This window comes from Phacochoerus africanus, chromosome 1, assembly GCF_016906955.1.
Source record: "Phacochoerus africanus isolate WHEZ1 chromosome 1, ROS_Pafr_v1, whole genome shotgun sequence".
Classification (NCBI taxonomy): Eukaryota; Metazoa; Chordata; class Mammalia; order Artiodactyla; family Suidae; genus Phacochoerus; species Phacochoerus africanus.
Genome location: NC_062544.1, coordinates 26,222,277 through 26,248,453, shown reverse-complemented (window position 1 = coordinate 26,248,453; position 26,177 = coordinate 26,222,277). Strand labels below are relative to the sequence as shown.

The window sequence follows — 26,177 nt, the reverse complement described above, 5'->3', positions numbered from 1 at the left end:
CGTCCCCCAGCCCCAAGCCTTTCTCACTGAAATGGAACAATGCTGGTGGTTTCTACATCACAGAGTTGATGTGAGAATTAATCAAGGTGCTGAAGGCGAGGTCCAAAGTCAGCTCTTCACAAATATGACTTTCTTCCTCCTTTTCCCTCTTGGCTCCCTCAGGAAAGCCTCTTTATTGCATGCTCACATCTAGAAAATTCTACCAATAACCCCCGTGAAAGAGGCAGTTGGGGTGTGATGATGTTACAAAGCATGGGTTCCTTCTCCAGGCTGGCTCCTCGCAGCTGCTCCATATGGATGCTGAGAGGTGCCTTGAACTCTGGGGTGAGAGTCTAGGGAAGATGTCACAGCAAGGCCAAGTTCGGCCCACAAAACAAGTTCTGTGTGGTCCCACAGAGTTAGCTTTCATGGTTTTTATTTGCTTGAGAATAAATTGTCAATACTTAGAACGCAGTAAACTTCATATAAAATCCAGATTTTAGGATTCCCTATGAAAAATATCTGGCAACACCAGGACCACAGGCTTTTATGCAACATCTAGAAGCTGTCTACTTTGGATGGGTGAGTGGGGTGTACTCTTCAGTTTGCTGCAGTCCCTACTCTTCCCCATTGCTTTGCACTCTACTCACCTGGCCCAGAGCCCTTCCTGTGGGTTGTAACCTATTGCTGTCTTCATTGCAGAACCTGGCAGAGAATGACATCCAGAAGTTCCCTAAGCTCCGGGTGCCGTAAGTACTACCTCTAATTCCTTGGGTGCTTTGGGGATAGAGGTTAGAATGGGGAGTAGTCCAGAGCAAGAATGAAAAAAAGCATTGCTTCCAAGTAACTTAGATGCATACCAAAACAAAGCTTAAAAATATTTATAGGGATAGAGGAATATCCATCTCCCCAAAAGTAAAACCCACAATGTCAAACATCTAATCAGAGATTAATAGACAAATAAGGGGGAAAATATCACTTATAATTAGGAGAAAAACCAATGCATCAAAGCAGACTCATAACTGACAAAGATACTGGGCAGGCAAGGACAATATAACTGTACTCTGTATGTTCAAAAAATTAGTTGAGACATGAGAAATACAACAGGACCCAAGCAGAACTTCTGGAGATGAAACCAGTAATATCTGAGATGAGAAAAACACTGGGGCTACAACAGATTAGACGCTGCAGAATAAAATATTGGTAAACATGAAGATAGAGCTATGAAAACTATCCAAAACAAAACACACAGAGGAAAAAGAATAAAAACAAAACAATGAAAAGTGCACCAGGGAACTACAGGACAACTTCAAGTACAAATGTGTAGTAAGTACCAATTCCAGCTCTGCTTCTGGGATGAGTCCTAGATCACCATCAGTTTCCTAGTCTATGAAATGAAGGAACGGGTTACACGAACCAGATGGGCTCACTCTTTTAAAGGTTATTATTTTAGATCTGAACAGGCAGAGAGGAAAGCTTAGTGAGTAAAAGTGTAGGCTCTGAGGTCAGACTACTCGAGACCCAATTCTTCCATTCACTAGCTCTGAGTCTGTGGACAAGTCACCTGAGTTCCCTGAGCCTCAACTTTCTCATCTGTAAATGGGGACAATAACAGAACCGACCTCAAAGGATCAGTGGGCAAGTTAGGGGAAATAATGGGGAAGTAACTAGTAACATACATGGAAGATGTGCTAGTTATTCTAATGCTTTTATGCAAAATCCCGATGAGCACAATTTCAGATTTTTTTTTTATGAGTTGAGCTGGTTTTATTTATTTATTTATTGTCTTTTCTAGGGCTGCACCCTTGGCATATGGAGGTTCCCAGGCTAGGGTCGAATCGGAGCTGTAGCCGTTGGCCTATGCCACAGCCACAGCAACGCTGGATCCAAGCCACTCTGTGACCTACACCACAGCTCACATGAACACCAGATCCTTAACCCACTGAGCGAGGCCAGGGATCAAACCCACAACCTCATGGTTCCTAGTTGGATTCGTTAACCACTGCGCCACAAAGGAAACTCCCAATTTCAGATTTATACTAATTATCTTATCCTGCTAATGGGGGAGGATTAAAGAATAGAAAGGCATGGGCTTTGGAGCAAGGCAGATGCAAGTTCTAAAGCGGGTTCTGCACTACTAGCTTTGGGACTTGGAGAAGACACTTCACCTCAGTTTTCTCCTTGATAGAATGGGCAAGAGGAACTCTCGGGGAGCGGTGGAGCTGAAGGGAGGCAGCCCACAGAACTTGCCTGGCACCATCGTTGACGCATATAGATATTCAGTGCTTATCTGCTTCACTCCCTTGGACACGGGTTCATTTGCCTAGATCATCACCCTAAAGGGTTATGAAAAAGAAATTATGTTTATGTACATCAGGCCAAAATAAGATTACACTCCTCAGAATAGCGCAATTTCCCTCCCTGATGGTAAAAAACAAACAAACAAACAAAAAAAAAACACCAGTACTAAATAGATTTTGTAAGAAGGCAGGTTCTGGGAGGAAATGTTCTCTGTCTGCAGATAAGTCACTCTCTCAAGATCCAAAAATACTGTAACGGATGAGGGTTTTTAAATAAAACAAAGGGCCTTTTCAGAGGGCCTAAAACCCTTGGTATAGCTCAGTGTGTTCTGATTAAATCCATAAAATATGTGTTAAAATCTGCTGATGTCCATTGGGAGGTTTTGTTTTTGTTTTGATTTTTGTTTTTGTCCCCAATACTATTAGTTTTACATTTAAATCCATAGTACAACTTTAAAAAATCAGGAAGAGGGCAAAGGTTAGGTGCTGGTGTAGGCAGCAGATAGATGTTGGACGATTCTCTTTATAATATAGCGGAATTAGGCTGGGATGGGCTAAGATCCAATGAGCGAGGTGATACAGTCAAGCCTGTGGGTGTGTCTGTCTGCCTCATACACCTGTAGGTCTCCTGACTCTGCCTCATCCACTTGGCGATCACCTGAGCCAGGAATGCAGGGAAGGAGGAAGAGAGGAAGTGGGGAGGGAGAGTCCGGGGCTAAACACAGCATTCTTGGGTCTCTTAAAGAGTGTGCCAGCCCCCAGCACAATGCAGACAATGACAAGATCTACCTCCCACACGATCCTTCCCGCTCCCATCCACTGGCTAATCCCTGGCCAAGTACGCAGTCCTCCCCACATGAGAAGGGCCTCCTCTGGACCAATTGCTACTCCTCTTCTGCAATGTTGAGTCCAGAACACTCGACTTCTGGCTCAGTTCCCGGCCCCCAACCCCGCCATGGGGCCTTGGACAAATACCTCTCCCAGAGCCTTGTGCTCCTTGTTGGTAACAGCGGGAACAATGCTTGCCTGCTACGCAAAATGATGGTGAGGCACAATTCAAATAACACGCGTAAAACTGTTGGGGTGGGGGATGCGGCTGGGGAGTGGGGAGACCCTGCTGTGCCCTCCAAGTCTTGTTCCCCCTCTCATGCCTAGTCTTCCAGAGGTCTGAGGCCTGAGCCGTAGGCCTGCATCCTGGCTTCTCCCTGGGTCCCTGCATGACAGGACAGGTTTGGGGAAGGTTTGGCTCTTGGTTCAAGGAGGCTGACCTTGGAGTTCCCGTTGTGGCTCAGTGGTTAACGAATCTGACTAGGAACCATGGGCTTGCGGGTTTGATCCCTGGCCTTGCTCAGTGGGTTGAGGATCCAGCGTTGCCATGAGCTGTGGCATAGGTTGCAGACGTGGCTTGGATCTGGCATTGCTGTGGTGTAGGCCAGCAGCAATAGCTCTGATTAGACCCCTAGCCTGGGAACCTCCATATGCCGCTGGTACGGCCCTAGAAAAGGCAAAAAGACAAAAAAAAAAAAAAAAGGAGGCTGACTTTTAAAGGTGGAATTCTGTTCCTTTAAAGGGTGGACTGCAGAGAGAAAGCAAGATGGGGAGTGAGAGTGTGGACTGGGAGGCGGGACAAGGGTCACAGAGGTGACATCAGAAGACAGACGGGCAGTGCAGGTTGGAGGAGGGCGGTTGGAGAGGCCAGTGTTGAGCAACACCAGCTGCTGCCTGGTTCTGGTTGTGAGAAGGGCCAGGGGCCTCTGAAACTGGAGTCAAGGAGTAGTCCCCCACCTTCCCTTCACTCTGTGCCCTTGCCCCCACCCGGCGGGAGACAGGGGAGGCTCATCTAAAGCTCATACTATGCAAAATGCTGTACGCTGGCACACAACTACACACGTGACAGCACAGGCAAGGAAAACAGAGTGTTCATGAAATACCACCTACTCTTACTGTGTGCTGGGGACTCGGGTATTTTCCACTCTGTGTGTTTCCTTCCTCCCTCCCTGCCTTCCTTTCTGCCTGCCTGCCTTTCTCTCATCGCTTCCTTCTTAGGTCTATGGGACCAGAAAACGCTGATTTCAAGACCCTCTAAGGGAGATTCCATCCACAGTTGGTAAACCACAGGGATCACTGAAAGGGAGCCCAGGTCTCTGGGGAGGATCCAACAGGGGAACACAGCGTGACAGACAGAGACCCTGCCTTCTGCTCCCCCCGCTCCACAGGCTCCCCCTCCTCCTTCATGTCTTCTCCCTCCTCCCTCTCCTCCTCCTTTTTAATTTTTTGAAAACAATGCAAAGAATGCCAATAATAACAGGGATGATTTCACAAGCTTTTCAGACCATAGGAATCAGCCAGGTTAACGGGCTGCTTGATGTTACTGTCTCCCCTGGAGGTTCTGGGGGGTTAAAGTCTCTGGTGGGCCTGGTAATCAGAGTTTATAACAGGTGCACCCGTGTAATCCCCATGGGCAGGCCAGTCAGGGATTCTCTAACCAAGGTCAATACCCTTATTTTGCTAATGAGGAACTGGGGTCTAGGGAGGACAAACAAACGCCTTGTCTCAGGTCACAGGATGGGCACTGCCCTTGGGTAAGATGCTGCAGTCAGACTCGACGAGGACCCACCGTCCCATCCTCTGTGCCTTCTATCATCAAGGGGCAGGGGCGGCGGGGGGTTCAATTGAGAAGTTCAAGACTGGCCCGCGCAGGCAGCAAGCTAGGGGTGCAATGGGGCTGGAACTCCGGTCATGGCAGGATCTTACCTGCTGCCACAGGCCTAACTTTCAGTGGGAGGGTTTGCTCTACTTCTGGGACCAAGACGGAGCAGAGAGAGTCTTCCAGCTGCCCAGCCCCTCCACCTCTCTCCCTGGGGGCTGAGTGCTGCCTGGGGTTTGTGGGGAGGGGGAATGAGTCACCTCTGGCCGCTCACTGTCACTTGGTGTTCCGGGGGTGTGGGAGTGGGGGTGCAACCTTACAGGTTTGCCCACAGAGGTAGCAGCGACCTCTGGCTCCTGTCCACCAGCGCCACCGCCCTGTGCACTCGCCCCCGCCAGTGGTCGCCGCTGGGAAAGTGTGCGCTGCGGTGGCCTCAAAGCAGGAGGCCTTGGGTGCTCGGCTTGTGTTCGCTATAGGCTGGGCTGCTGGCCTGCGCTGCTGGCTCTCAGCTCTGGGCTGCTCCTCCGCGAGGCCTGCGGTTTGACATTTCCTTCCTTTGCCAGTTAGAGCCCCGGCAGCCTCCAGCCTGGCTGCTAAAGATACCGGTAAGCGGAGGTGCAGGGACAGAGGGGGCCTTTTCAGGATCAAAGCAGTGGCTCCAGCCGGTCGGGGCCCCACCAGGCCCTGCAGGGCTGGGTGTGGAGGGGCCGCCCACACTCTTGCCTCAGGTCTTGCTGAAATGTCACCTCCTTGCCCAGGCCCACTTGTTTTCAACTGCAACCACACTCCAAGCTCTCGCGTCCCCCTCACCCAGCCCGCGCCGCCACTGCATGTGTGTACCCACAGTGCTCACCTAGAATTTCACTTCCTTAAATGCTCATTGTTTATTGTCTGCCTCTCTCCACTAGCAAGCAAACTCCTCGAGAGCAGGGATCTCTGTCTGTTTTGCTCACCAAGGCACCCTGAGCCCCAGGAGAGTTCCCGGCACTTAGAGGCCCTTTAGTGCCCATTGCTGAATGAAGCTGTGACAGGGTGGGGGCAGCGGCTGCAGCCACACCACCACCTCCCCTGGCCAGGGCATGGGACACAGACAAGGGCTCCCTTGACTGTTAGAGACCCCCCTTCCATCCTGTGTCAGAGGAGGAAGGAGAGGGACCCCATCAGCTTCTCAAAACAATCACTTAAAGGAAGCAGAAGAACCATGAGAATAAGCGAAATAAGGGTTTCGGTGGTGTGATCCAGAGGCTGCTGGGAAGCCCTCCCCCACTTTAAAGCATCTCCTAGCGAAGTGTGAGCACTGTGATGGAGGAGGAGTCAACGCTGCCCTCGATCCTTCTCTGTCCTTTAATGTCCCCAGCGTGTTTATTAAAATTCCTTTATCCTGTCTCTCTGCTGGGTGGGAGGGTCCCAGTAGCAGTTCCTGGGGAGTAGGAAGAGGGGGGAGGGGGCCTGGAGGATGAGGAGGGAAGCAAGAAGAGGGGCGGGCCCAGTCTACGTTTGCTACCTTAGCAATTTTATTTTAGGCCAAACTTGTTACCTTGAGGTGGTCCCTTCCGCAGAAGGAGTGTAACCTGAGTCATTCCCAGGTGGGCCACGTTCATTCCCAGGGGGCTGCCGGTATCAGGGGCTTTAACACAGGAAGGGATGTGTTGGAAATTGGGGAGCCTGGCTTCTGGGGCTGGTTGGTGTGTGTTGTGGGGAGAGGGCTGCCTTTATTACTAACCCACCATGCAGACTGGTGCCGTCCTTTGCCTGGGTCTCTGTGGCCCCATCTACAGAATATCATTAGACCAGATCACCTCTGAGGCTCCTCGAGCTGTGTCAGATCTCTAGGGACCAGGAGCCTGTTGACTGATGAGGGCTCTGTTGGTCTCAGCAGTGGTACTAAGGGAGGCTGGAGCTTACCACCAGGGCATGCCAGAGGGGCCGCCCCACTCACAGAGGCTCCTCCTGTCCTGGGGTTTGGGAATTTGCGAGGTCACAACACCTAAGGACTGAGAGGGTCCTGGCCTCCGGGCACAGAGTGGGCGTCTCCCACTCTGAAGGCTGTGCCTCGACCGAGAATACTTCACCAAGTATTTCTAAGAACCCATGTCCCCCAAGGAGGAGTCAGGGAGCAGAGAATGGAAGGAGATTTCAGGCCCAAGAAGCCCACTGGAGGTCTTGTAAGAGTTACGCAAGCAGCTGATTCCTCCAGGTCTGCGAGATGGTTTGAGGATTCCTAGAAGCCAGACATCACCCCAGGAACATCAAACCAAGAGTGAGGGGATGTCAGCTCAGGGAATACTAACGCAATAAAACACACAGTGGTCACATGGATCCTACGGCTACAGGACTTCGGAGGAGGAGGAGCCAGGTGTGAGCTGACCAGTCTCCACGGGGCAGCTCTGAGCTAGACCTAGGAGGCTGAGCCAGACACAGAGAGCTTCCTGGGCAGGAGCAGGGACTGGGAGGAGGTGACAAGGACAGGGATGGAGGTGACAAGTTCTGGGAGGAAGTGAAGTGCAGAGGCCCCGCCCAGGGAGGGGACTGGCTGGAGGACAGCAGAAGAAGCTGGATAGGACTGGCCCAGGTACCCGAGGTCACAGAGATCAGTAGGAGGAAGGCTCGGGCGGGGGAGAGATGCTGGTTTTGTCACCTCACCTGTCCCTTTATCTTGTAGGATTCTAAGTAAGTTAAGTCAAGAAATCAACAAGAATGAAGAGAGAAGGAGCATTTTCACACGCAAGTGAGTAGAGCAGCCGAGGGCTCCGAGTTGCTTTAATGAAATGCAAAGAATTTGCAAACTCAAGTCTAACCTTTGACAGGAGGCGAGGGACTGGTTTGCCTCCATTTTTGATCCCCAGTGATTCTTCAGTCCAGGGCTGCCCGCCTCTGCCCTGCAGCTCGCTCTGCATCTGGGACATTAGGGGAACTTCCCCTAGAAAGTCAGGCAGTCACGAGCTTCCAGCTTTGCCACCAAGATGGCTTTGGTGGTTTCTAGAATTTCCGGGCAGCCTGACCTCAGTTTCAGAGCAACAAGGACATGGGTCTTGGGCAATGAGACATACCCTCCCCCCAGGCTCCTCTCGCAGGGCTGGACCGAGGGAAGAGGGCGACGGCCCTATTAATAAGTCAGGAGGACTATTAATGCAGTGCTGTTTGCCTTTGCAGACCCCAAGTCCAGCGGTTTCCTGAGGAGACAGGTAAGCTCTCAGGAGTGAGAGTGGTTGCTTTAGGAGGTGACAGGCACTTTGTCCGCTGGTCCAGATGGAGGGGAGGAGAGAGGTCACTATGCTGGGCACCTGGCTATAGCCTCTGCTCACCTGGGACCCTCTGCAGAGACACAGTGAGGGGCTCTATAAGGGGTGCCTAGACGGACCAGGGCTTTGAGCACCTGCGTGGAGCCAGTGCCCCTGCTTCTGAGTCTTTAAAGCAGTTTTCCAACTTTTAAATTGCACATCCTGTTAAAATGCAGCTTCCTGGGTCCCACTCAGTCCTGCTGAATCAAAAGCTCCATCCAGTCCATAGGACCCCAAGTATCTGAGATTTTAAAGCACTCTCAGGCAACTTTGATGCATATGGAAAGTTTAAGAACGCCGTCAAAGTCTGGTAGAAATTCTAGAGCTGCTACTTAATTGCTAACCCCCAGGTGGTCTGGGCTGGGGCAGGGAAGGGAGCGCCTGCGAGTGGATTGCTATCCTGCCTTTCCTTCTCACGGCTTCTTTGGGTACTGACGAGGGGGTTCTCTTCCACAGAAAGCCATGAAGAAGACAATGGAGGCTGGTCATCCTTTGTGAGTACGGGGCGGGCTGTTCTTCCACCTTGCAGTGGTTTCCAGAGCAACTCTGTAATAAGGAACGCGCCTAATGCCAGAAGGAGCAAGGCCCAGATAGAGCCGCCCAGGGGTCAGATAATGTGCTCCGTGAAGGGCAGAGGGTAAACTTTTTAGCCTCTCCATCCACAGGGTCTCCGCCTCACCCATTCCCCTCTGCCCCGTACACAGAGTAGCTGCAGATGACACCGCATCAATGGGCCTGTCGTGCACCGGCAGCCCCGTCCGGACAGCGACGGTGGGCTGCACGGGCCACAGGCTGCGGGGTGCTGACCACACCCTTACCCACCATGACCACCCCCGCAGCGGGGCCTTTCCCCCAGCGCCCCCTCCACATGGCCTATGCCAAAGTAGCTCTAAAGCTTTTCTCGTACACGTAAATGCTCATTGGTGACTGAGGGAAAGGAAGTTCAGAAATAACTAGCGGCCCCGAAAAGACCTCAGGGAAGGCCTGATCGAATTGGTTTTTATATGAGGGGTCGCGACAACCCCTTTGAGAGTCTGACCAGTCTGGTACATCCTCTCCCCAGAAAGCTGTGTATGGGGTCACCACACTTGATGCCAGACCCAGGCTAAGCCTAACTCCGTTACGGCTTGCTGCCCAGTCTGCCCACTTTACAGATGAAGCAGCTGAGCCCACCAGACAGCCTGACTTAACGTAGAGCCACACAGATATTCAGAGGCAGGCAAAGGCCCCTGGTTGCCCACCCTTAGTCCAGTGGTCTTTCTGGTAAGCAGCTGCCTCGAGTGCTTCAGAAGCAGGCACTAAACATTCCCTGTCCTATTGGGATTCTGTTACAAGGAAGCATTGAATTCGAGAAGCAAAATGCTATGTCTGTGCTTTCTATGTGAGAACAGAGGAACATGACAGATGTATTTTGTTCTAAAGGGAAAATGGACCAGAATTTTCCCCCAAACACTTAGTTTTCATACAGAAACTGCATCTTTGCGACTGCTGGCCGCACAGTTCCTCCGCGTGGGAGCTCAGGCTGAGGCCAGCCTTCTCAACCCTCTCTGTACATGGGCAGTTCCCACTAGCTGCTGCCTACCGCACCCAGGGTTCCACTGAACAAGGCACTAAGGTGCGGGGGCAGAGACAGAGAACTCAATCCTATGACCACTCTAAAGCTTACATAACACGTACCATGGGGCAGGATAGGATTATGAACCAAAACCATGCATACACATTAGGAACCAAATCAGGAGAAGAAAATAATTGTCCTAGAAGCAGTGAGGAAAGTGTGTTGCTGAAAAAGGCCAGTGGAGTAAGGCCTGGTGAGAAGTCAGGAGCCGCAGGGCTGGGCTGTGCAGGCGGAGAGGTTGGAGGGAGCCCCTGCTGGTACGGGGGGCAGTCAGCACCAGGGCTGGAGAGGCACGAGAGGCATGGTTCTGAAGTTCCTCCCACTGGTCGGGTTCCACCCCCTGCTCTCAAGTGACAGGAACACTGAGGGCAGGAAGAAGACTCTTCGGAGTTGGGGAATATACTCAACCTCACCTTGCCTTCCGACATTAAAAAGATACACATTCTGCAAGTCAAACATTCACACAGGCGTCTTTCATTTGAGCACCCTAGGCGGTCTCCTTTAAGCCACAGGGCAAAGTTGCCGGGATTTCTAGGCTCTCAGGATGCACCTTCCCACACCAAGCTGTGACTTCCCTTTGCTTCTTTCCACACTGTCCTTGACTTCAGAGAAATGCCCTGGGCCCATTTAGTACCCACTTGATCTTGGCCTGTGACGGATAAGCCAGTCACGGGTCGGCAGCTGAAGGTGCCACCTCTGCCTGGGAAGTTATTCCTATACCTGTCACTTTCCTGGGCTGCCTCAAAGGCATAAACCCCCCAGGGCTTACCCGCCCTGAGACCCACAGAGAAGCAAATGTAAACTACACTAAAAAATCTAAAATTTAGAGTGCCTTCCAAGGGAGCAGCTTCACACTCAGTGCCAGATGTCACGAATAATAAGCTGTTTCTTTCTATACACTCATCTCTCAGCAGAGAGACTACCCCAGCCCTGACCATCCTGTCTCAGACACAACGTAATCTGCCTTCTAATTAACAGGCTTTTGGTTATCTGGTTTCCCATTAGCATGGCCTTGGACAGTGCACCAGGTTATAATGAGAAGAAATTTTTGAGAGCAGGCACCCAGAGAACAGACTGACAATGAACCAGGGGCATCACAAACGCTCCAGGCGTTGAGTCTCCCTCTTGGCAATGCCTGGAGTAAAAAATATGTTTACTCAAAACAGCAGGTGCTGCCACCCTTCTATTCCTGTGTCCTCATTCCTTTTGCTTTTCTCTGTTGTGCAAAAAACAAAAAACAAAAAAAAAATGGAGATAAAAATGCACTTGCCTAGTAGCCTGAAGACCTTAGTGGAGGTCTCACGTCCACATTTTGCTAGCTCTGTGATTTGTGTATAACTCCCTGACCTCAGAGTCCTCATCTGTGAAATGGGAGTGAGCACCCTAGTGCTGAATGCCCCCACGTGAGGACCGTGAGGCTCGGCAGAGAGAGGCAAGGGAGGCACGCCGAGTGCCAAGGAGCCCGACACACCGCTCTGTGCCCATCACTGTCTCGGCAGGAAGAAGATGACTATGAGAGTCCCAATGAAGATCAGGATGGGGAGGATGACGGTGACTACGAATCCCCTAATGAGGAGGAGGCGGCGCCCATGGAAGACGATGCTGATTATGAGCCGCCGCCCTCCAATGATGAGGAAGCTCTGCAGAACTCCATCCTGCCTGCCAAGCCTTTCTCCAACTCCAACTCCATGTACATAGGTAAGGGCCCTGGCAGCCCAGCCCCCAGCCCCACTGGTGCACAGGAGGCCAAGGCCCATGTAGCAAGAAAGCTTTGTGTGCTGATGTCGGCTCAGCTTCTGATCAGCTGTGTGGCTTTGGGCAAATGTCTCTACCTCTCTGGGCTTCAATTTTCTCATCTGTGAAATAGAATGATAATAATATAGACCACACAGATTTGCTGTGAGGGTTATTAATAGTGCAGACAAATCATTGCTGCTGGTGGCTGGTATCAGCATGGAACGGTTACTTAAGAGTGTAAGTAACAAGTAACAACTTATTTTGTATGTTACTTTGGTATTCAAATACTATTTTTTTTTTTTTTGGCTGTACCCATGGGATATGAAAGTTCCCAGGCTGGGGACTGAACCCGCACCACTGCAGAGACAATGCCAAAACCTTAATCCACTGTGCCATAGTGGGAACCCCTACTAGCTTGCTCCTCCCCATCTCTGACCAATTCATGCTTATGTGGCACTACTGCCCACAGAATAGCAGATACATACAGTGATATTCAATGCAGATTGACCGTAACTTAAATTTTTAAAAAAATTTTGGTGGTGACAGAAAATAGGCACATACACATTTGCATAATATAATATCAAGAACTAAGCAAAAAAGCTGATGATCACAAAAATTAAGACCACTAGTCCTTTAGGCTGCATAACACTTGGTATTTTATTTATTTATTTATCTATTTATTTACTTTTTTTGTTTTTCTGTTTGTTTGTTTTTTGGATGTGCCCACAGCATGTGGAAGTTCCCAGGCCTGGGATCAAACCTGAGCTACAGCAGTGATAATGCTGAATCTTTAACCACTTGGCCACCAGGGAAATCTGATACTTGGCAATTTTTTTTTTATTTATTTTTTTAGGGCTGCACCCTCACATATGGAAGTTTCCAGGTTAAGGGTAGAATCAGAGCTACAGCTGCCGGCCTACACCACAGCCACAGTAACAACAGGATCTAACCTAAATCTGTGACCTACACCACAGCTCATGGTAACTCTGGATCCTTAACCCACTGAGGTCAGGGATTGAACCCGAGGTCTCATGGATACTAGTCGGGTTCGTTACTGCTAAGGCACAATGGGAACTCCACACTGGGTAGTTTTCTTTTATTTATTTATTTATGTATTTATTTATTTATTTTTTGCCATTTCTCCCGCAGCATATGGAGGTTCCCAGGCTAAGAGTCCAATCGGAAATGTAGCTGATGTCCTACGCCACAGCCACAGCAATGCGGGATGTGAGCCATGTCTGCAACCTACACCACAGCTCACTGCAATGCAGGATCCTTAATCCACCGAGCGAGGCCAGGGATCGAACCCTCAATCTCATGGTTTTGAGTCGGATTCGTTAACCACTGAACCACGACGGGAACTCCTACACTGGGTAATTTTAAAGCCCTTTCACAAACACTTTGTCAACGTTTCATTTTGTGTTTTGAAGCACCCTGTGTGATACAGGCCACAATTATCCATCCTGTTTCACATGCAGGGAAACTGAGGCCCAGAGATGAAACAGATAGCTAAGCTGCTGTGTGCCTCCTGTGTGCCAGTTATGAGCATACACAATGAAGGGGACAGTATAGTTCTCACTCTAAAGAATCCATCGTCCAGGGGACGAGGCAACATCAAACAAATTAATCACAAGATGATTTACTTAAACTTAGATACTCAGGAAGAAGCGTGTGAGAGACGAGGCTGGGGCATGTGCCTAGTCTGGGCTTGCTTCCCTGAGGATAGGATATTTAAGATGAAACTGAAAGGATACATAGCAGTTGGCTAAGTGGGGGCAGATACGGGGGAGGGAAGAGCATTCTAAGCAGGAGGAATGGCTGGGCAAAGGCCCTGAGGCTCCAAGGAACATGACAGGTCAGGGGAGCTGAGAGCTGGCCAGTGTGGGCACTTGCCCAAGTTCTGAGCCCCACTCTCTGGAAGAGCACTGCCTCCCCTGGGCTGGGACCAGGCTGAGACAAAACAGCATCCAGAGCACAAAATGTCAGTAGACCTTCACTTAAAAGAGTCCTGGCCTAGCTTTCCCCCGTCAAAGGGGTAGGACGCTGCCAGCCAGTCAACCTGGCCTGGGGATACCTCTGAGATGATCAGAATAATGTGAATTTCTGTTAGGAGTCTGCGCTTTGGTGACCAGCTCCTCCTTCTAAGCAAGGAGGAAGTGGGAGGGGGAAGGACAGCCCAGAGAATTTGTGAGGGGAAGGAAGGGGCCCAGAACAGGATCTTCATGTGTCACAGTGGGCTTACCCTTGCTGAGGCAGTGGGGTGTGCCTATGTGTGTCTCTGTGTTTGTCTGCACGTGTGTATGTGTGTACGCACGCACAAATACAGGTGTGCATTTGTATGTCTGTACACGTGAGGGCATGCGTATGTTTACTTCTTCACAATGTTGCCTGAAAACACTTGCTCAAGGGGCTGGCTGAGCTAATGACCAGGCTTTTCTTCAGCCTTCATTCACAAACCTTTAATAAATACCCATTTCCCAGACGTGAGGCGAGGTGAGAGTTGCTCCTAGGTATCAGCAGAGTGAGACAATCCCGGCAGGTACAGAGAAAGCAAGGGGGCAAGTACTTCTCACCCTGAGAAATCACGTGAGGACACATCCTTGTCACACTGCCTGGGGCTGCTCTTGGTGCCGATGGGGTCGGCGGGATCCTGAGATGCGCCCAGCCAGGGCTGGCTCTGTTCCTGGAGAGCCGTGGGGGAGGGGGGGGCGGTGGCTGGGCCAGCCTTCCTGCTAGATGGAGCATTTCTCCCTTCATTTCAATGCCTTTGCATCTCCACAGACCGGCCGGCCTCCGGGAAGGCACAGCAGCCGCCGGTGCCCCCTCAGAGGCCCATGACCGGCCCCCCTCCTCTGCCTGCTGGCCGCAATCACACGGTAGGCTCCCCCACCTTCTGTTATGCTACTTTGCGTCCACTCAATAATTTCCTCTGCAGAGAGAAGCCACAGACATCTTTACCCAATTCTAGTCGCTAAGAAAAAATTATACACAGGCTGGGAAACCACGTACCCAAGTGCTCACAGTGTGTTTTTTGGAAAGTGAAATACTAGAGATTTTTATACATGTCATAATGCTTCTTATCATCGTATTTTCTCTTTATACCATAAACAACGTAAACCATTTGTATGATCAGTCTCCTCATGATATTCATTTTGCAATTATTTCCCACTTTTGAAATAAGTGAAAACTGTAAAATACACTAAGAGGACCAAGCAAATGGCACCTCCTAGTATTTGGGTCCCAGGCCTTCTCCTTCCGACAAAAGACTGTTGCCACCTGCTGGCCAAGGCCTGAAATTCTACAGTCAAGGCTTGAAACCAAAATGTGTAATGCCATGAACCCAGAGAGAGAGAGAGAGAGGGGCAGCAAACCCTCCCTCCTCTTGCTTCAAGCGTATGGTCTCAGTTCTCGTGGGTCTAATTAAGAAAGGCACACCTCCACTTACCGTATTTCACTTTATTGCACTTCCCAGATACTGTGTTTTTTGTTTTTTGTTTTTTTTTTTTTTTTACAAATTGAAGATTTGTAGCAACTCTGCCTTGTCAAATGACAGTCAGAATTTTTTAGCAATATTTAAAAATTGAGATATGTACGTTGTTTTGTTAGACATAATGCTATTGCACCCTTAACAGACTTCAGTTGCTGTAAATGTAATTTTATACTTACTGGGAAGTCAAAAAAATTGTGTGACTAGCGTTGATGAAAATTCAAGTAACAATCAAACTAAGAAGAAACAAAGAGAATTTTATTCTAGCCAAACTGAGGATTATAACCTGGGAGAAAGACTCTCGGAAGCTCTGAGAACTGCTTCACCAGTCAGGAGCTAGAATGCAGTTTAACACATTTTTGAGACCAAGAATCATATACTATATTGATGGATTAACATTACACAGTTTGTCAGAGATGTTTTGATCAGGCATGGTCAGAGTGAGCCTTTAGGTCAAAGCGACCCCCTGACAGTATGAGAAGGACACATTGCAATGGTGGCATCCGAAGAAAGGGACCATTTTTCTCCAAGTTTGTTTACATCCTCCTGCCTTAAGGAGGCTGGTTAATGCATACTGCAGATGCACATGCAGATGAGGAAAGGCCTTTCACAAATGCGAACAAAGTATGTGTTTTAGTTGACTTCGTTTGACAGGCCTGCCATAGGAAATGTATGATTTTTCCCCATCACTAGGCTTATTTTGGTTTTTGCTTTATGGTGGTGGTCTGGAACCAAACCTGCAATATCTCCAAGGTATGCCTGCATCCAGAGAGACCCCAGGAGGTTCAGGCTCAGGAGTCAATAGCTGGAACTGTGTTCCCTTCACGTGGGACCAGAGCACCGTGACAGCTGCGGTGAACGCCAAGTGTCAGGGCTGGGAGGATCCCCATCACACCCCAGCTGGGACTCCTCCCCTCGCCCCCGCCCCGCCCAGGAACAGATGGCTCCTCGCTGCTGCTCCTAAGGTTCCATTACAAACGGGGCTCGTGGAGCTGAATCTATCTACACGTACTTGCTTTTGAAATTGGAAGCCCTTCACCTCACTCTTGGGATGCAGAATTCACTCAGTCAATATACAGATACTGCTTGAGCAGCAGTGCCCGGCAGTGTTCTAGCTGCTGGGAAAAGAGCATGAACGAGACAAATAAGATCCCTGCTTCCATAAAATTTTGATGGGTGTTAGGGAGAGATGGATAATAAACAGGTAAAGAGATGTATAAACAATAGAATTTGAGTAGTAACGTGTGGTTAGAGAGACAGAAGACCAGGGAACATGACGGTAGGTGCGATGGTGCCCCTGAACTGGAAAGAATGAGCCAGTTGTGGCGAGAGAGCCGGGGAAAGAGCATTCCAGGCAGAGGGGAACGCAATTATAGACACGCCCAAGTGGGCATGAGCTTGAGAATTTGCGGGAACTGTAAGAAGATACCTACAGTGAGAGCCCAGCAGGCACTGCAGAGAGGAGCCCACAAAGGCGTTGGAAGGGGGGCCAGCAGCTAGCTCAGGCAGGGCCTCGTAGGCCATGAGGAGTTTTAGTTTTGTTCTTAATAAGAGCCGCTAAAAAGCTTGGTAGGGGAATAACATGCAGAAAATGCTCTCATAGAGTGTGGAACAGGGAGCTCAGATAGCAGGCGACTGTTCAGGCGAGGAATGGTATGTGTGTGGGTGGAACAGGGGGATGGAGAAAAGAGAGCAGATTCAGACCTATATGGGGGGAATAAAGCCCCCAGGACTTCAACTGATGGGTTGAAAATGCTCCCTGACATGTGGATTTCTTTTAAAGCAGCCACTCCCCCCACCCCAGCCCAACCACGAAGAGCCTAGCAGAAGTAGAAACCACAAAACAGCAAAGCGTAAGTCCCTCTCTTGCTGCCCATCGACCCCCACCCTTCCCCAGCCAACTGCTCTCTTCTCCGAACTGACTTCAGTCTCTTTTCCTTCCAGTCCCTGTTCCTTCCATAGACAGAAGCACGAAACCGCCCCTAGATCGTTCTTTAGCTCCGTTTGACAGAGAGCCCTTCACACTAGGTTGGTATCTTTCATATTTGATGCGTGGTAAGTGTGGCCAACATTTACAGAGTGCTTACTCATGCTTTACATGGGCACCGATGCATTTAACTATCTCCACAATCCTCTGAAGTGGGGACTATTAGAATTATCCGCATTGTACAGATGAGGAAACTGAGGCATGAAGAGGTATAACCTCCCAAGGTCACTCAGCTACCAAGTGATCGGGGTAGTGACCCAAACCCAGAGCTCCTGCCCTTAGCCTGGTGCCAAGCCTGCTTCTCCATGGGTACCATCCAGCTACGCGCGCATCCATCCTGTTGTCCTGGAGGAAAACGCAGGAGGCATCTGGGCTAAGGGGCAAGGGGCCTGGCGGGGCTGTTGTCTGCTGCCTTAGCTGCTACTTAGCAGCTCGCTGACCACTAAGGAATGTTGCTTTTCAGAGCTGTCTCCTTATTTGTAAGGAGAAAATAACTTTATAAAACTCTAAGGTGCTATTCAAATGTCAGAGCTGTCTTGTGTTGTGTGTGTGCAGTTGACCAAACTGTGCATATACTACGGTCCTTTCCCTCCAGCATTGACCCAGAGGATTCTTGGACTGCAGCTACCTCTACATAGTTCTTTTTGATTTCAATTCTAAAACTTAACTATCATTTACTGAGCACTTACTCTGCGGCAAGTGCCCACAAATAAGTTACAGTGGTCTCTCAAGTATCAGCAGGGTGTGGCGGGGGGGGGACTGCTTCCAGGACACTCAGCTCTTATATAAAATGGTGTAGTATTTGCATAGAACCTATATACATCCCCCTGTGAACTTTAAATCATCTCGAGATTACTTATAATACTAATAGAATATAAATGCTATGTCAATAGTTGTAAATAAATGTAAATGCATGTACCATAGTTGCCAGTGCATGGCAAATTCAAATTTTGTTTTTTTGGAACTTTGCGGATTTTATTTTTCCAAATATTTTTGATCTGAGGTTGGGTGGTGCGTGGGTGTGGAACCCACGGATATGGAGTTATCTCTGCATCATTCCTAGTCCTCACACCAACCCAACAAAGACGGTGTGTTATCATTCCTACTTTGTACATGATAAAGATGCAGTTCAGAGAGTTTGAATACTTCTCCCAAACTTATATAACTAGGCTCAGGATCTGAACTCGAGTCTTTTCGACCTCAAAGTGGATGCCCTTTTCCACCACACGATGCTGCAGGTAGAGACCCCGGATTTTCCCTGCTGTGACTAGGGAGTCCTGGGGAAGGAGCCCCGAGCCTTGAGGGATAAGGAGCCTGGCACCCCAGACCCTCCAGCAGTGAACAAGGCACTTAGCCTTTGGGGCCTCAGTCTCCTCTTCTGTCGGCAAAATGACTTTCAGCTCTTGGATCTGAGGCTACTGCTTGCTGCTGTTTCCCTGAACCACATCGCGGCTCTGCTAAATCATGCAAATCTGTGTTGGCTATTTGGGTTTAAAATGGCCTGCTGTGGAGAGCTGTACAAATTACATGAAAATGAAGACATAGAGATTCGACTTCAGGCTCCAGCCTTGCTTTCTCTCATGAGTCAAAGCACTAGAAAAGTGGAACACTGATGTCAAATCCTTCTGATTCATTTCCTGAACAAAAATTAACCTTTTTAAAGATTTTTTTTTTTTTTGCTTTGAGGGCCGCACCCGTAGCACATGGAAGTTCCCAGGCTAGGGGCTAAATCAGAGCTGCAGCTGCTGGCCTATGCCGCAGCCACAGCAACATCAGATCCGAGGCACATCTGCAACCTACCCCGAAGCTCACGGCAATGCCAGATCCTTAATGCACTGAGCGAGGCCAGGGATCGAACCCACATCCTCATGGTTACTAGTTGGGTTCATTACTGCTGAGCTACAACAGACACTTCCCCTTTTTAAAGATTTTTTTTTAAATGTGTTTTTCTTTTTAAAGATACCTTTTCTCAACAATACCAGCTCTACCCTTGAATTAATTACCCCCTCATACATGATGTTTTCGGAGAACTAACCTCTAACTCAAATTCTTGTCAATAGACTCCTAACATGTCCAGAAAATATGCAAAAATCAGCAGATTAGAAGAAAAGTTATTCAGGCCTGATGATATAAATCTGAATTTTCTGGGTACCTCTCTAAAGGAGGGTTTCTATCTCAAACCAAAGTATTTATAAATAATGAACATTTTTCATACCACCCAAACTCTCTCCCACTAGGCAGTTGGGGCAAGATTCTCAGGACCTTTCATGGGCCTGGCATGTACTTAGTTTTTAACCATTAAATCATGTTGCAAAAATGCAACTCCAGGCAGATGTATTACCATTCAGCTTAGGGTGTTAACTGAGCTGGTGGGCAGAGGGAGAGTAAAGAAGAAGAATGAGTTAACAATTGTTAGCACCCAAGGGTCATGTGCCTGACCCCACATATAAACTGTCACTTGATCCTTACAGTAAACCTATGCAGTTTTAACCTATCATCCTCATTTTACAGGTGAGGAAATTGAAACTCAAAGACTTTAGGTCACTTCCTCAAAATCATTCAGGATTTGCTTCCAGACCTGGTTCTATCTAGAGCACCAGAGTCAATGTACGTTTATTACATTGAAGACACGGAATGACTACTCTAGAGGACTTTAGATGGAATTAAAAAATACACTGCTTTGAATAACTTTGCAAGGCAGAGTTCTCAAGCACAGCTAGCATTTCTTCAAGGAGCCTGCATGTCACCTGTTCCAAGAGAAAATAAAAGGAAGAAAGACAAAAAGAAAAGAAAAGAAAAGAAAAGAAAAACCAACAAAAATCCCAACAAAATGATCTGTAGCTACCAGAAGAATCTTCTCAAACTTTCTCTCCCAAGTTAAAAATTTTCCATAAACTAAGTGTAACACTTTACATAATGTAACGGTTAAAGGGAAATTAACCGTTCCATGGCAAAATGGATTTATTTTAGATAGAAAAATAAACTTAGACTGTACAAAGAAACTGGTATGAAAGAGGTATTAAAATCCCAAGAAGGCATTAATCCTTTTTATCATCAATTAGATAAAATAAAATGATGGAAAAAAGCACAGAACTCACAATACTGTTTGTATGTCAACAACATTGTGACCCTTGGGCGAGGTCACTTAATTTCTCTAAGTTAGGTGCTACGTTGGGGACCCTTTACCCATCTAAGGTCTACACCACCTCATTGCTTAAACCCAGTCAACCCTCTAAGGGCCCTGGATTCAGTTTCATCAAGCAATGTCTTAATATCTCATGCTTGGCTGTTAAACTCAAGGTCTGTCTGCTCTTTGTCCTTTATAGGAAAGAAACCAGCGATTTCTGACAAGGTGAGCTTACCCCGGTTTGTTTTCATTTTTGCTCTGTTCTGTATTTTGCCTGTTTTCTGTGCAAAGTGCTGAGGACACTCACACCTCTTCCCTCCTGCCTTGCAGCCCTCGGCGCCAGCAGGAAGGTGAGTGGCACTGGTGCACCAGCGGGAGGGTACGATGCCGGGGCTGTACAACTCTAGTCTGCTTCTCACGCATCCTTTCTCGCAACTCTGCAGGCCTCTCGGGGAGCATTTGCCCAAGATACAAAAGCCCCCATTACCACCGGCCACGGAAAGGCCCGACAGAGGCAGCCCCCTGCCAGGGAAGAAGCCACCTGTGCCAAAGTAAGTGTCTTCTGTCACTCTGCCTTGTCATATAGAGGGGGAGACGTGAACGCCTGCCTTGTATTAATTAGCTATCTGTAGAGACCAAAGCCCATGGTGCACCCAGGTGGGAGTGGGCTCCTTTTGCCTCTGGGGCTTGAGGAATGCTCAAGCTTCTCAGGTTGGAGGGAGAGGGCCTGGGTCTCTTTGAAGGACGTGGCCATCTAGCACAGAGAGGAGTAGACAGGTGCTTCCTCGGCAATGACTGACCTTTGTGGAGACCTTCTCCTCAACCAGCCAGATTTTTGACTGCATCTTCCTTCCATCACAGGGTGTAGCCACTGCACCTACCATTTTATATCTCCATATGGGAAATCATTGTGGGAGGTCATGGGTCACTGTTCAGAGCCTCCCTCACTGCTCAGCCACACTGTATAATGGCAGAATACCAAGCTTGGCTCTACTATTTCCAGCCCCACTATACAGTCTTTGGGGGCCTATCTACCAAATGGCACAAGTAAATCTGAGCTCAGGCCCAACCCTGGTCCTTACCAAAGGCAAAACCAAGGCTTCCCTTGAGCTCGGGTGTGCAAGCAGGATTCATAACTATGGCTCTTGCTTGACCAATATGAGGACTAAATCAGAGCCATGGCAAGGGTACACAAGAAAATCTGAGTAATCGAATAAATATTTTAAGGGAATATTCTAAAAAATCAAAATGAATGCAAAAAATATCATCATGAACCAAGTATCAAAGTCTTAAGTAAACACTAGATGTGATGACATGAAGCCTCTGACAGATAGAAGGCGTTCACCAAATTGTCCTCCTTGTGTCCTCTGAGGGGAGAAGGACGTGGGCCCAGATGGAGAGCTGCCTGCCACAGTGCTAAGGCCGCTGTCACCAAATCTGTTTGACCAGCTTGTGCATCTGGGAAGAGGCCCAAAGCAGCAGCATTTCCCAAGCGTCTTCCCTTCACACGAAGGGTGAGGCGCGAGATGGTTGTTTTAAAACATCAGCCAAGGAGAAGGTTACCTAAAATGTTTTTATTTGCTTAGAGAAACATCTACTCAGTGAAATTTAATAGCTACTAAAGAGGTTGCTGACGACACCTTTTTTCTTTAATGTAATTATTTGCTGCAGTAGCTAAACAGAATAAAGGTTTGCCTAGCTCAGCTCACAATGATGACAGAACACTGAGTCACCAAACTTCCCTCTCCCCTGCTTTTCTGCTGGGGTTTTTGGTTTTCCATTTAATCATGGCTCAATGGGTTTGGTTTCTTGTTACTTATTAGATTAGGCGAAACAATCTATGTTCTTTTAAACTCTTCATGCTCAGTTCTTTTCCTTTGCCCGGATTCATTTCAGGCATGGATGGGGAGGAGACAGAAGAGAGAATGTAAGTACAAAGCATCACTTGGTGAGTGCTTGGCACAGGGGAACCAGTGAAAGCTCTTGTGGAGGCCGGGGCTACCTCTGTCTTGGCCACATTTGCATCCAGTGCTGGGAGCCAGGCCTGCACACAGGAGGCTGCTGAACCCTGGGGCCTGGTGGGGCTGCCATCTCTCCCTCCTGCCCACATGCTGTACTGCTTACTCCTGTGCCTTGAAAGCTCCTGGGGAGACTGGGTTCATCACAGTCCCATTACCCATGGTGATTAGCAAGGTAAGGGGCAGGAGGTGAAGGGGAAGATAAAGTGAGGGGTGCTCCAGAGTCTGGGCCTCACAGCAAAGCATCCTAGGCCTCTGTTTTCCCCTTTAATATCTCCATGGCTTAAGGAAGAGGGGAAATAGCATCTATTGAATGCCTGTTATGGACCTGTTGCCAATCTAGCTACTTCTGAACAAGTGTTTGCCTGCCACTTGTCCAGGTGTAGTAAAGAAAGTCTCATTATCCCAGGAACCCCATCAGTTTCAGGCAAACAAAGACCAGGCAGTTAGCCATCCCAGCTTTACACATACTGTGCATTTAATGTCTCTTTAAGGAGTCATTGTTTCTCTTTTACCAAGAGGAAATCGAAGCTGAGGGGGGTGAGATACTGGTGGCAAGTTTCACAGCTGGTAGAGAGCCAGGATCCAAATCTAGGTCTGTCTGATTTCCTCTACACTGGAAGCCCTCTGAAGGCCATCCCACCCTTGCCATGTTCAAGGGCTCAGCAAACTTTTATTGAGCACTCAACATACACCATGTACAAGTAGTAACTAATTTAATCCTCACGACAACACTGAGGAAGGCGCTCTTTCATCACCACTGTGCCGGCCCAACAAGTCCGAGTCGGCAGTTGTGGCCCACTAGTCAGTGGCAAAATCTTCCTGGCCGCTCTGAACATCATATCTTATCTGAAGTGTAGAGCAAATACCCCTTCCCTTCTCTATTTCACAAGGCTGTCCTAAAGATAAACGTGCCGAACCGTGTAGGCACAACTTGGAAGCTATTTACACATCAGTAAGGTTGCCTCATGTTTAAGGGGAGCAGCCATTGCAAAACGAACCCCAAAAGAAGGCTGATTAGGGTTGAATCGATTTCTGTAACTCTTGGCAAGTTAAGAATCCCTCCTGGGCAGCACGTTTTCATGTGGAAAATGAGGAGGCTAAATTCCTGAAGGGGTGCTAGGAGAACTGGACGAAATACCATTTGTGAGTCTTCGGGACACATGTTAGATGCTGTCAGTATTAGTGCATCCTTGGGTCCTTTTAGATAACTCAGAACCTATTTGATGTTAATTATATAAAGTGTCTCAGAATGGACTGTCTTTAAATGACCATTTGTTAAAAAATGATAAATTACTTAGCAAGTTCTACTGGTCTCCACAGTACCTTAATTATGGAGACGCACAACTACTAAAGAAAACAGAGACATTTCTATGATGGAGAAATATGGTTCTTTTAGGAACTGTGGTATTTTCTGTTTCTTGGGGTTTTTTGGGGGGGTTGTTTTGTTTTGTTTTGTTTTTGCTTTTCAGCACCACAACTTGTGGCATATGGAGGTTCCCAGGCTAGGGGTCCAATCGGAGCTGAAGCTGCCAGCCTACGCCACAGCCACAGCAACAAAGGATCCAACCTACACAGCAGCTCACGGCAACACCAGACCCTTAACCCACTGAGTAAGGCCAGGGATCAAACCCGCACCCTCATGGATACTAGTCGGATTCATTACCACTGAGCCTCAATGGGAACTCCCGAGGAATTGTGTTTTCATGATAGGTTAATATCTTCTTTTTTTTTTTTCTTCCCCTTACCAGGATGAAGATGATGGTATGTTCAGAAAGGCTTTCTTACAACTTATAACCTATTCCTTTGTTTTTCTTCTGAGGCACTCAGATGGAATTATTTAGCACAGAAAACATTACACTTGTTAAATTAGTATTAAGTAGACATACATCAGTTGGCATACTGTATAACTACAATAAAGTGGATTATTTGGCTTGGTTACCGACGTTCAGGCATTATAGTGCAAATTACTTGCAGAGCAAAACTGAAAACTGCATGTACAGCTGAATAGAAAATATCCTAGTGTTTACGCTCTCTTAACACATGGTCAAGGATCATTAATTGCAGATAAATGGCATGGCATAAAATCTGGCTTTCATTAAACTTGTGAGTCATTTCTGAAATCCATATGATTTCCAATTGATAATTTTCTGCCAAGTTAACATTGCAAAAGTGAAAAAAATAAAATGTGTATTATGGAGAATGATAAAGAATGGGAGCATTTTAAAATGCATTCTAAGCTGGTAAATCATTTAGAAAAACCTTGGGGGTAGGCTTTCTACCCACCTCCCAATGGCATTCAATCTTTCGGATTTTTGTACCTCCTTTTAGACCGGCTGTTTCAAACTGGGGAGCAGTTCTGGGCTGTTTTGAACTGGGGAGCGGTCCTGTGACACCTGGATCCTAACAACTTGCTTCTTCTCTCTCACCTCACAGTGCATCAGAGACCCCTGCCCCCACCAACAATGCTCCCCATGAGCTCCAACACCTTCCCTTCAAGATCCACCAAGCCCTCACCCAAGCACCCCCTCCCACCGACTCACATGCCCGGAGCCTTCTCAGAAAGGTGTGTGCTGCCATTCAGTTCTAAATTGGTACACCATCTGGGGGCACTGATACCAAGCTAACGTCTGGTGGGTTGAGGAAGAAAGAAATGAGTCACTGGAGTTCCCCTCATGGCTCCGTGGTAACGAACCCAACTAGTATCCACGAGGATGAGGGTTCGATCCCTGGCCTCCCTCAGTGGATTAAGGATCCGGTGCTGCCGTGAGCTGCTGTGTAGGTCGCAGTTGCGGCTTGGATCCTGTGTTGCTGTGGCTGTGGCTACAGGCCAGCAGTTGTAGCTCTAATTCGACCCCTAGTTGGGAACTTCCTTATGGCAGGGGCACAGCCCTAAAAACCAATTAGAAAGAAAGAAAAGAAAAGAAAGGAAAGGAAAGGAAAGGAAAGGAAAGGAAAAGAAAGAAAGAAAGAAAGAAAGAAAGAAAGAAAGAAAGAAAGAAAGAAAGAAAGAAAGAAAGAAAGAAAGAAAGAAAGAAAGAGGGAAAGAAAGAGAAAAAGAGAGAAATGAGTCACTGATGGTACAGTCAGAACATTCTGGGTCTTAAGAATCAAAACCAAGCTGAACATAAAGAAGCACATGTCTTAGCTCACTGCTGTGTTCTGAGTCTCTGTACTTGGGGTCAGAGGGGTACAGAATTGCCTGTCCTGTCAAAAGCCTAGACACAAAGGACTCTTTGGGAGGAAATGGGGACCGTTTTCACTCTGTGAGTTGAAATAAAGCAACAAATACTCAAGAAACCCAGTTAATTACTTGGACGGGAAGACCAAAAAAACTTACCTTGCACTTAGCAGACGCAGAGAACTCACCTGGTGAGCTGTCCCCAGCAGCTGTTTTCTCAGTAGCAAGAGGGTTTTCTCAGGGTCCACAATGAGGCAGGCTGTCCAGAGGCAGAGGTACAAACAGGAGAAAGACTTAGGTCACTTCTCCTAAATAAGCCCTCAGGCTGCCTCCTGATACCTGCCCTCTTCCCACCCTCCCCCCAAAACCCCAGGGTTCATCCACTAGCCCTTTGGGCTCATCTTCTCCCTCACTGGGAAAAGCCCAGTCCCTATCCTAAATATGCCCTGCTTCCATGGTTTCAGGGAGCTGGTGGGAAGTAATAACAGGAAGCAGCATTCCCCAATCCAGGCTCCCCCTCTGGCCCCTTCACCCCAACCCAACTTAAATCCATTCTTTTTCTGTCTCCGCAGTAACAGTAGTTTTCCGCAGAGTGCCTCCCTGCCGCCATACTTCTCTCAAGGTTTGTACTCTGGGCTCTAGTGACCTGCTCCCGCCAACATGCCAGCAGGACTGGATGGCCAACCTGTTCCAAAGCCTTTTAGCAAAGGTTTTATTTCCTCAAAGCACCTGACTTCCTCATTCAGCACTTAACTCAGCTTGTGTAGTGTGTGAAAGGCTGTTGGGATGATTGGCTACTACACAGAATAACACACAAA

General features: G+C 48.3%; 1 protein-coding gene across 3 annotated transcripts in view; it reads left to right on the top strand.

Annotated features, from left to right (window-relative positions):
* The window catches only part of LCP2 (lymphocyte cytosolic protein 2), a 43,446-nt gene that overhangs the window by 10,197 nt on the left and 7,072 nt on the right, over positions 1 to 26,177 (top strand). For 2 of the 3 annotated variants that reach the window (XM_047785298.1, XM_047785211.1), the window contains 15 exons: positions 682 to 728; positions 7,589 to 7,654; positions 8,080 to 8,111; positions 8,664 to 8,701; positions 11,322 to 11,520; positions 14,341 to 14,435; positions 16,830 to 16,899; positions 16,991 to 17,074; positions 20,360 to 20,385; positions 20,491 to 20,510; positions 20,604 to 20,711; positions 22,057 to 22,087; positions 23,930 to 23,942; positions 24,615 to 24,744; positions 25,932 to 25,981. In XM_047785298.1, the coding sequence (XP_047641254.1) occupies positions 682 to 728; positions 7,589 to 7,654; positions 8,080 to 8,111; positions 8,664 to 8,701; positions 11,322 to 11,520; positions 14,341 to 14,435; positions 16,830 to 16,899; positions 16,991 to 17,074; positions 20,360 to 20,385; positions 20,491 to 20,510; positions 20,604 to 20,711; positions 22,057 to 22,087; positions 23,930 to 23,942; positions 24,615 to 24,744; positions 25,932 to 25,981 (1,009 nt within the window). The remainder of the gene's footprint in view (positions 1 to 681; positions 729 to 7,588; positions 7,655 to 8,079; positions 8,112 to 8,663; positions 8,702 to 11,321; positions 11,521 to 14,340; positions 14,436 to 16,829; positions 16,900 to 16,990; positions 17,075 to 20,359; positions 20,386 to 20,490; positions 20,511 to 20,603; positions 20,712 to 22,056; positions 22,088 to 23,929; positions 23,943 to 24,614; positions 24,745 to 25,931; positions 25,982 to 26,177) is intronic. The other variant, XM_047785381.1, reaches the window with a different exon arrangement.